General features: G+C 31.7%; 1 protein-coding gene across 1 annotated transcript in view; it reads left to right on the forward strand.

The window, feature by feature from the left end:
- Positions 1-6,932: 6,932 nt before the first annotated feature.
- LOC117182673 (ankyrin repeat and MYND domain-containing protein 2) overlaps positions 6,933-12,003 on the forward strand; it is a 13,482-nt gene continuing 8,411 nt past the window's right edge. The window contains exon 1 of the mRNA XM_033375780.1: positions 6,933-7,134. Within this exon, the coding sequence (XP_033231671.1) occupies positions 6,934-7,134 (201 nt within the window). The 5' untranslated portion in view covers position 6,933. The remainder of the gene's footprint in view (positions 7,135-12,003) is intronic.

The following is a 12,003-nucleotide window of genomic DNA, read 5'->3' on the forward strand; positions in this document are numbered from 1 at the left end:
GGTCTTTGCCTTCTTTGGAGCTGGTTCGCCTGTGGAAATCCACTGTTTGGATTGTTCCTTTGTCTCAGGAGTGTAATGGTGTATCCATGTTTCATCCACATTTACAAATCGACGAAAAAATTCCTCACGATTCCGACTTATGCGCGCCAAAAGAGCCTCAGAGGCGACCACTCTATTGCGTTTATTCTCAGCAACAATTTTTTTTCAATTGGTTATAAAAACACGTAAACTCAGAAGATGTGGACTGTGACTGCACCATATATCTAGTCGGGAGTGGTGCTGACTGAAAACAGATGATTTGGAGCGATTCGCGCGCCATATGTTGGTCATTCTAAGGACTTATTGAACTACCCTCGTACCTGTTTACTTGCACGCTGATTCCGTAACAGTTTTAGCTTGTCTAGGAAAACATCCTCCCAAATGGCCTGTGTTTGTCGCCAATAGAGCTTCTCTCATTCATGAGCTGGTACCTCGCGCGAAATGGCGATACATTTCTACTAAAGATAATCCGGCCGACTGCGCTACACGGAGACTCACGCCCGAAAAATTGATAAGGCATTCCTCATGGTAGCAAGGCCCACTATAGTTAACTTTGCATTCCTCAAAATGGCCTGAATATCGCCAGGCAGCCCCCTCGCAATCAAATTAAGAACAGCGGCCACTAGAGAGTCATCATATTTTGAGTGTGATAAAAAGTCCAATTAACTTAATGATTAAATTTTCCTCTTGGCCAAGATTGCTACGTGTAATAGCATATTGTAAAAGGCTTATTGATGCCTTTGTGTTCAAGCACTCAAAACTTTATAAGCCTAAACCTAAAGTTTCAACCATTTCTGTTAATGTGATTGAAATCCAACAAGCTGTTATATTTTGGATTAAATTTGTCCAGTCAAATTCCTTTTCTAATGAGATAAAAGCTTTGAATGAAGAACATAGGGTGGTTGCAAAAAACTCGCTATTAAAAAGTTTGAACCGATTTTTGGATTCCCACAATCCCTTAAGGTTAGGTGGAAGACTACGGCATGCTGCTATCAGTTTTGATAAGAAGCATCCTATCATTTTGCCATGTCAACATATAAGTGAGATTATCGCCACGCATGCTCACCTTCCATCTTTACACGGTGGTCAGCAATTAACTTTCCACACGCTCAGACAGCGTTACTGGATTTAAGGAGCTCGTTCTTTTGTTAAACGACTGATCAAAGGTTGCCTGGAGTGCACACGTGAGAGAACGGCTCTGTCTCAACAGCTTGTTGGGGACTTACCTGAGTTTAGAGTAACCCCACATTGTCCATTCACACATTTTAGTGTGGACTATACAGGCCCATTTAATGTTCGCTTTGTTTTTGGTCGTGGCAGAAAGAGTTACAAAACTTACGTTGCGCTTTTCGTCTGTTGTTGTACGCGAGTTGTCCATTTAGAACTCGTTTCTGATTATTCATCTGCCGCTTTCCTCGCCGCCTTTCAGCGATTTTGTTCACGGCGAGGAAGACCTGTACACTTGTACAGTGATAATGGTACGACATTTCACGGTGCTGACCGGGAATTAAAAAATTGCCTTTTAAATCTTAGACTGGATGCTAATTTGCATAATGAGTTCGCAATTCAAGGTACTTCTTGGCATTTCATACCTTCTTCCGCTCCTCATTTTCAGGGATTATGGGAGGCTGGAGTCAAGAGTTTTAAACGCCATCTGAAAAGAATTGTAGTTGCGCATACACTTACATACGAAGAGATACCCTTCTTACTCCTATAGAAGCTTGCCTCAATTCCCGTCCTATTGCCAATCTTTCAAATGATCCTTAAGACTTTTCCTATCTTACACCTGGACTTTTTCTGATTGGAGCCTCTTTGACCAGCATACCCGAACCTTGATTGGAATTTACTTCGGAAAATCCTTTAAATCGATGGCAGTTAGCACAAAAGATTTAAGAGATTTACTAGAGAAGATAGGCTGTTGACTATTTACAGTCATAGAAAAACGCTACAAATGGTTCAACAAAGAGCTAAATCTTGTGATCGGTGATATCGTTCTTGTGAAACATGATTCGTTACAGGACCATTTCGCTGGCCCCACCACCCATGCAATTTAACTTTTTGTGGGCAAACATGTAGTGCAGATTTCGTTCCAATTTGCACAACCAAAATTAGAATTTGTGCATCACCGGAAGTACCTGACGTCTCAGAAAAACACTGGCGAGGCCAGCGAAACGTTTCGCTGGCCCCGACAATATCCAAAATCAACTTTATATGGGTGAATTATTTTCGTCTTAATTTTTTCATATTTGTGAAACCAACTTCAACCCCTAAAAACTACCCTCTGTAAGGAAAACACCATGACGGGGCCAGAGAAACGTTTCGCTGGCCCCAACATTATCCAAAATCAACTTTATATGCGTGCATTATTTTCGTCTTAATTTGTTCAAATTTCTGCAACTAACTTCAACCCAAAAAAGGACCCCTGTTGAGCAAACGTCATATAGGATCCAGCGAAACGTACCGCTAGTCCCGACATTATCCAAAATCGACTATATATGGATGTATTATTTTCGGCTTAATTTGTTCAAATTTGTGCAACCATCTTCAACCACTAAAAACGACGCTCTGTACAAAAAACAAATTAGCGGGGCCAGCGAAACGACAGAGACATAGGATGGTGTAAAATTGTCGTAAAGATGTCGTAACGATGTCGTGCCAATGTCGTAACGATATCGTAAAGACGTCGCCAAACTTTGTGCCTACTGGGATGTTTAAAGTTGTAACGTTTCGTCTTTATGAGATTTTCTGCGATCGAAAATAATTCAATTTGTCGACATGGCCGACTTCAAAGCTATTTTCAGTTTCCTTATTATTTAAAGGAATGTTTGGAGTCATGTGATTTCTCAGTTTGAGTGTGTGTTGATAGCCTTGTCTCTTGAACAAAACAGTTTGCGAGAATCAGTGTATCGCGACAGATCATTGTCAGATCTTTTCGGATCAGTAAAGTGATTAACTCAATAAGGACATTAAATATTACATCTTACAAAAAATGTTTATATAAACGAGTGAGTGATCTGTGTGTTTCTCAAAAATGGGCTTAGTCTTCCAAGTATTCTATACTTAAAATAAAACTTGAACTATTAATTATTTCTAACGATTCTTCTGTGTCTATTCCTGATCTGGAAAAATTAATTATTTATAAACATAAACATTAAACAAAGAAAAATACGATCAATTTCTCCGGATGACTTTTTCTGATAAAAAAAATACCAGAGTTATAGCATTTATAAAATTAAAAAAAAACGAAAGTGAAAATTTTATGCCAAATAACGTACGATATAAAAAAATAGAGAACAGAAAAACGTTGCTTTTAAAACACTCTACGAGATTATCACAACAACTTTTTGAATTTTTTGGAAAATCGAAAAATAATTTTGATCACACAAGAAAAATTTTTATATCATTCGTAAAAACGAACATTAATATTTAAAAAATACTAGACAAACAACACAAAATACGAAAAAAATAGTTAGACAGAAGTTTTTTACCCGCAAAAGAGCTGTAAATGTATTACTCATCATTTTTTGATAGGATGCGTGGTAGTTTTCCCGTAGAATCCATTGGTGCTATTAGTTCTTTCTTGACAGATATTATTAAACGAAATTTTTTTCTAGAACAAACTGATATACTGTTAAGGTTTGTTTGAATAAATTGTTTGTAATAATAAAATAAACTTTCTAATCGAGAAAGGAGTCAATCGGGGCTCAGACGATATCTTGTCTTATGATCCAACACTGCTGCTTTGGCAGCCACGCTGGCTCGGGGTCGATTCCCAAAGCAGGGAGCAAGACTGGATGTGTTTTCAGAAAGCTTCGCTTCTATCCCTTGAAATATTACACCACAGACAACCTACAGTTCATAATTAGTTCTATAGTACAGTCACTAATGAACCTGGAAGTTGCTGCGACTTTAACAAACATTCAATCAATAAAAAAAATTATAATAGAATGTTAGTGAAGAGATTCATTCAGAGATAAAAAATCATATAATTGAAATCCACAATATTATCCGCTGCTGTGGTGAAAGTTTCGGATGGAAAAAATGTTATCCTTTTGAATCCATTTCATTCCGGAATTTGTATCCGAACGAAACAGTTTTACTCCGATCTAATCCGAAGTCGGGCCAAAGATTCTTACACGAATGAGTTTGAGGTGAATGAAGGATTCCTATCAGATTCAATCCTATCTAATCCGAAGCTGAAACAAGAATTTCAGTCCGACTGAAACCGACCTAATCGAAGGTCAAACAAAGATTTCTTTCCGAATCAATCCGAATCAATCCGATTTTTCTATCCGACTTATTTTCAATTCGATTCAATCCAAGGTCAAAGCAAGATTCCAATTCGAATGAATCCGATCTAATTCAAGGTTGAAGCAATGATTCCAATAGCAGGTAAGGAATGCTTAAAAATGAACTAGTGTATACATTAGAGTGGTCCAAAAATGCTTGAAATTTTTTTTTCGAATAAAACATTGTAAGATAAATAAAATCAATCATATCACCCGAAAATATGTTCAAATCTGCACAAACATAAATCCACTATTTTTCTTTAAAAAAATTATATTTACAGATAGCGCAAAACCCATGAAGTTTAACACGTATTTTACATATGGAAAAAAGCGTTTTTGTAAATCTTATTCAAAATTATTAAAATTAGCTGAATTGAGTTGGAACTCAACATTTCTCTTCCGTATTAGCCATAGATGATGAATAAATATTATTTTTAAACATCACCCTTATAATAAACTCACGGTTTGTTCAGAAATGTTCCACATTTTGCCCAATTTTAGTTGCAGTGAAAATTAATGTTACTACACATAATTGTTTAACAATTTATTATTATTTTTAATAATATCTTACAATAATGTTAGAAAATAGCAGGATTTTCCAAAATTGTCTACTTTTTGTCTAATTTTCAATTAGAGTGAGGTAAATAATTAATTAAAGTTAACAAATTTTATTCTTTAAGAAATTCCACGTCATTGTTAATAATATTAGATTTTGCAAAAATAATTATTTAAACAAATTATTTTTTTATATAACTATCTTCTTCTGCATTAATGCTATATAGTTGCGGCTTCTTCTGAAGTTTTTAACCTTTTCTGCATTTTTTACCTAATAGAGTAATTTATAATGTAGGTTAACAAACCTAGTCGTTTAAGCGATTTATTATTGTTTATAACTATTTTCTCTTAAATATGTGCTAAAAAGTTGCATTTTTTTCTGAACTCTTAAATTTTTGTCAACTTTTCACGTTCGTGAGGTAAGATGTAATACAATTAAGTTAATAAACAGGCTTATCTAAACAATTAATGATTGTTTATAACTATCTTCTCTTCGATAGTTACTAGAAAGTTGCAGTTTCTTCTGCAATATTTAACTTTGACTTGCTTTTTTAGTTATGAAAAATTAATAAATAAGCATTAGAGAGAATCATATTTTAAGCAATCAATTTCTTTTTTGTAAATATAATTTTATGAAATGAAACAGATATATTTGTAAAATTGATATCTGACTTTAACTCCCTTCTTAGTAGAGAAGAAAACCATAAGCAATATTTACTATAAGTGGTAACAGAGTACCGGCAGCTTTGCAATAAATTTCTTGTAATTCAAAAAAAAACTTTCACCTGTAATTTAAAGACCTAGTCTCCCCACCTACTTCTCCTATTCCATTATAAATTTTTTTCTCTTATGTGAGATAGCGTTTTTGTGTAATATAATTTTTTATAAATATTTGGAAAAGAGCAAAACAATTAATTTTTAAAAAACACAATACTATTTTAAAAATGACTCTTGTTGAGGTTCACTTATGATTTGTACACCACTAAAAAGTCAAAGCAAAGCTAAATAAATAATAATAAATTGTTTGAACAGATAATTTTTTTAAATTTAATTAATTATTTCTCTCAATTTAATTGAAAATTGGACAAAAAGGAATTATTTTTACGACTGCTATTTTCTAGCATTATTCTAAGAGAATATTATTATGATAATTAACAATAACTCTATTCTAAAAAAAATTGCTAAAAACAATAATAAATTGCTTAAAAATGTATGTTGACATATAATTATCAGTATAAAGTGGTATTTTATGCATTAGAAACAATTTGCATTTTTTTTTAAACTGCAAAAAAATGATAATTAACGCAAAAAACGCGCAAACCCAATTTTTTCACTTGTGGAGTTTTTTTGAAACCTATAAAACATACTTATGATGGTGATTTTTATAAAGCGATATTTTATTCATACTGTATGACTGATTGTTAGACTTAATGGGGCTTGCGTCACCTTAGAATCACGTTTCTTTTAAAGAAATGCACTTGTATTTTTTAATAGAAATTTTATTTTTACGTGATTAATCACAACTTTTTCGTTATCTACAATTTGTTATTTAATGCTTAAGACAAAAAACGTGTTCTTAAACTTTTTTAGTACAGTCATAAAAACTGCATGTAAGAGTAAGACTATTGTATGCATTGAGAGGTTTCTAATGGTCAATTATATATAATATAAAGTGTGAAAATGTTTTAAAATATGGCCGGCAAAGGAAAAGTGAATACCGTAATCTTTTAGGGATATTTTACGTACAAGTTGTCTTCAAAACCCTTTCCAAAATAATCGTCAAAAACCATTTTTTGGGGATGTTTTCCACGATTTAAGGAGATTTTCTCCCCTTCATCCGGGGTAAAAACAATTTTTACATTGACATCTTAATGAGAAGATATTGGTTTTATGTAAAAAATGACGATTTGTCCTCAAAAATCGATTTCTGCTCTGGACCACCCCTGTGTATCCCAACATAGAGCGACGCAAAGAATTGACGCCCCTGATACCTGATTACCGTAGCACTCTTCCCGTATTTCGGTACGGCACTGTTTAATTGAAGGAAAAAATGGCGCCTGCTACGGAAGGATTGAGTGATGAGCAGAAGGCAATTTATGAAAAAATAACGAAAAATGAAGTAGAAGAGCTTAAAACACTGTTGGCAGCGACTAAAATGAAGTTAGATTTCGTTGACGAAAACGGTATGAGCTTGCTCCAACATGCATGTTACAAAGGAAACAAGGAAATTGTGCAGATGCTTCTTGATCAGGTAGGTTATGTTTGACTTAGAGTTTTTTAAACGTTTTTTCTGTTAAAAGTTCGTGATTGTGATTAAAGTCCAGTGCCTTTAAATATTATTCATGTAAATTGAAATAATTATTCTGTATATTGTTATTGTTTTTTATTTATTTGATTCTCTTGTTTGGTTGGAGGTTCGACTTTGTTTAGCAGAACGTTTTTGTGGTCAGATACGATAAAAACTAGTCAATTTTGAATTATTTATGACAATTAGGAAGTAGAAATTCCATTAAATGCAAGTTTTGAGTATGCGAACACATAATTTTCCACATTAATCACATTGTTATTACCAAACCGAATTTGAGGTTATAATTTGCATTATGCAATATTTACATCCAACGCAGATAAACGTTTTTCTTCAAATCTACTGTATGTAAAGAAAGTAGCCTATATACATATGCGTTGGAACTTTTAGGAAGTTCTCAAGGAATTTTCGAGAAAAGTATTAACGTCACGTTTAAGTTAGAAAGTGCGAGAATAATATATTGTAAAGCCTATTCCCGTTTTGAGTCAGAACTACATTCAGAGTGAAAATTTAGCTAATTCTAATAGGTTTTTTGTAAAAAAAATTTGTATTCTAACCCCCGAGCATTTAAGAAAAAGTTGGACGCCAAATACATTGACATTAGCCAATTTTTAACTCCTAATACAGATTTTATTCAAGACAGTTGGGTCTTGGATCCAAAGCGCTTTATTTTTCAACATTATTTATGTATTTTACGGGAAATCTTATATGATTTAAGAACGTTGTATGTGATTTACAGAAATTTCTTTATTGTAGCAAGAAAATTCCAGTAAATTTAATATGGTTGACACAATTTTTTCATTTACATAAAGTTCTTCAAAATTGGAAGATTATATTCCTTAACAAAAATGACTAGTCTAGTATGTAATAATCCGACAACGTACTTCTAATATTTTTTTAACGTCTGAAAAACAAAAAATAAATTTGCAACGTATTTCTAGATGAACTATTCATCAATTAAGTCCGACTATTAGAATTTGATTTGAATTTTCTATAAGATTCCATTTTCAACGTACTCTGGACAATTTTTTCACATAAACGTATTAAATCCTTTTATTCTTATATCACAATTTTATTTTTAAAGTTCAAAAGTAAAAAAAATGGAATACTTATGTACATTATGAAGCTGAGAAAAATTTAAGATCTATAATGTATTATTTTATTCAATCATGACAGTCGCATACAGCAGTATTTCAATTTAAATTTGGCATGAGTACAAGTAACTTTTTGTAAATAAACGTCAAATTAGTACTGTTACAAACAATAAAAAATAACCATTTTTCTATATTTTCATTGTATTTATTACATTTAAATAATATTTTTGAAAACCAAAACTTACTACAAACCTTTAGAGGTTTTCCATATTATTCAAAATGAATACCTCTTAGAAAGACAAACTGACAAATCTAGAATTGACAAGAGTATTCAATTCAATTCTTGCTTGAATTGTTCTGTTTGTCCCAGGACTTTTCTCCTACCATTTTGTCAGAAATGAATTTTTTTGGTTAATAATTCATCATTTTATTTTAAAGTTTTTTTTCAGAATTTAACTATTTTGTTGACATTTTTGTTTTTGTAAATTAATTTTCTAACTAACAATCTAACCATTCCATGTTTGGTTGAACGTTTATCTTATTCGGTTGAAAATTCAATTATTTGGTTGCAATTTTCTGTATTTTGTTTAAACTTTATCTTTTGTGGTAGAATATTAATCTTATTGGTGACTAATTCAATCTTCATGGTTGAGAACTTATGTCTTTAGTCGAAAATTATTTTTTTTTAGCTAAAAATTTAACTATTCCATTTTTTGTCAAAAATTTATCTTTTTTATAGACATTTAATCTTCTTGGTTGAAAATTTAACTATTTCGTTGAAAAATGGTCTATTTTCTTGAAAATTTATATTTTTTGGGAACAAAATTCATATTTTATGTTGAAACTTCAACTATTTTGTTACAAATTATTTTTTTGTTAAAATTTAAGTATTTTGTTGAAAATTCGTTTTTTTAAATAAATTTTTTAAATGAAAATGTAACTTCCATTTTTGCTAGAAAAATGTTCTTTTTCAGTTTTAAATTGACTTATTTTGTTGTAAACTCATCTTTTTTAGGTAGAAAATTTAATTCTTCTGGTAGAATATGCATATTTTCGGGTTGTAAATTCAACTTCTTTGTTAAAAATTCGTCTTTCTTGAAACTCCAGGTTTTGGAAATTGTTTTTCTTTATCGGCTGAAAAATCTTTTTTGTCTGGGAACTCAAGTCTTTTCTTGAAAATTCCTCTTTTTTATTTGAAAATTTTTGAGTTGAGAATTCATTTTTTACTGAAGAGTCGTCACTTCACTGAGAGAAATTTCAAGAGATTACTCCACGCATCTGTTCCTTGATGTTATTCGCGCTTTGGCGCAAGAACTATTTTATTGATAATTTATTTTTTCTTAAATGAATATGAATTATTTAAACTAAAAATGTAACTTTGATTTTTTGTACTAAATTGATCTTTTGAGTTGAAAACTCGACTATTTTCTTGAAAATTAAAATATTTCACGTGGTCTTACTTAACATGCTGATTATCTGTGGTACCAGATAGATGAATCTGACACTTTGCGTACTCTTTGCAGGGGCAGAGTATTTTATCGTCAACATTGACAGTAGAAACGTTTTAAATCATTGGTGTATTTTCTATCATCCTTTTTTTCCTAAGATAAAGGTATTTAAATCGTAGAAATATTTTTACAGTTTATATAACTTTTGAAAAGAAAATATAATGTTTGGGCATATGTGTAATTAGACATACAAAAACTACTGTTTTCAACTAGATAGGGTAAATAAACATGGTTATTATCGACACCTTAAAAAATTTTTTTTAGTAAAAGGAAAATAATTTATATTCTTATTGTTTGGTGACGAAGATAAATTCGTCTGAATGGGCAGATTTTTTCCTTTTTCAGACAGTATCCAGTAGTATTATTATTCCTTGCCAAACTATTTTTACATTTATTTTAAAATAATGTATTCAAATTCAGTGAACGACACCATACATTCAGTGAACGACACCGGTATTGATTTTGAATTTAAAAGAAATTAGAAAGTTATTTGCAAGAAATATTTTGCAATTTAGTTGCTTTAGACAATAAAGAACCTCATTTTGTATAATTATGGGTGTTTTTAAACGAAAAGACGAAGTTTTTGGCGAAAAGGAGTACCTTCGATATTGTGTGGTTATGTTTATTTCATCACTTCACGAATTTGTCAAATTCGTTCTGGGGTGTCGTTGATTGATTTTTAAGGTTCGGAAATCCAAAATCAATTAAAAGGATATCGAACATTAAAGAATCTTGAAAGGCGATGCCATAGAAATAAGAGAAGCAAATAAATATCATAGCAACACGGACATCAATAAAAAAATGCGTATTATTTCCTCAAAACTTTCTTCTGTTGGTAATCGTTCACTGAGAGATACGTATGTCGTTCACTGATTTTGAAGGTATGATAAGAATATTTCAAATATATCCAATTCACACAAATTTGAGACTAATATTTATTTCATTATATTGCAAAACATAATCATCTAGCCTCTGAAAGTACTACAAAATAAGAAATACCTTTTCTTCTAACTTTCAGAGGACTTTCAAATTAACGACATGGCTAATTTTATAGTGTCAACATGTCCTTCTGAAGGTGACAACAAAATGTTATTTAATTAATATAAATTCATTAATTTTGTACTGAATAAATATTGAAATACAAACTACATGGATAATAGAATATTTATCCATTTACAAGTATCTATTTTATATCTATGAAACTCTAATAAAAGCATTTTCATTGCACAGTGCCGTTTACTAGAAGATTGTCGGCAATACCCCTATTTACCCTATTAACCCTTAAACTGCCAAAACGCCACTACCGGTACATTGCTTTTCAACGGCCAATAACTAAGACTATTCGACACTAGAAAAAATTGAGACACATATATTTTTATTGCTTAAGATCTCCTCTTTCCGACGGTGCCAATGAAATTCCTCAAAAAATTTATTTATTATCCCAAAATGCAGTTTAACCAAAAAAAACGTGATTTTTCGTGCCTATTTTTTTTTTGTGAACAATTTTCCAAAGCTTTTCGAGTCTGTAATTAACCTGGAATCTTACTAACCGGTGGATTAAATGTCTAAACTTTGAGAATCCATGGTTCAAAGATCGATTTTTCGTTTTAGTATTTTCAAAATGGCGTCTTAATGGCAAAATTTTTGTGAAAACATTCATGAATTTTTTTACAATAAATGATGCGCTTTTCGGAAAAATCATCAAGAATAAAAAGTTCTTGTAATCAGCCAAGGAATACGCCTGAATTTTTTCGAAGCGTTTTGAGCAAAATTTTGGATTTTGCATATGAACAATTTTTGCAAAATTCAAAATTTTGCTCAAAACGCTCCGGAAAAATTCAGGAGTATTCCTCGGCTTATTACAAGAACTTTTTATTCTTGACAAATTTTCCGAAAAGCGCATAGTTTTTCAATAAAAAATTTCCTACGATTTCGTAACCTTTATTGCACTCTGACATCAAACCACACCTTCACTGCATTGTCATCCTGGGAATTTTCGAGTACACCCAGCAAAAAAAAAATGCCAAAGCGTAAAGCCTCAAAAATTGCAACAAACTCCGAATCGGAATGGGATTCCGATAAAAATGATGAACGTATCATCATACCTAATACAGATTACTCTGGCTCTGATGGAGATGATTCATCAGATGACAAGAATTCGGGATCGGAATTTCCCAGACCGAATTTTAAAATTTTTTCACGAATAATAGAAT

The sequence above is a fragment of the Belonocnema kinseyi genome, chromosome 1, assembly GCF_010883055.1.
Source record: "Belonocnema kinseyi isolate 2016_QV_RU_SX_M_011 chromosome 1, B_treatae_v1, whole genome shotgun sequence".
NCBI lineage: Eukaryota > Metazoa > Arthropoda > Insecta > Hymenoptera > Cynipidae > Belonocnema > Belonocnema kinseyi.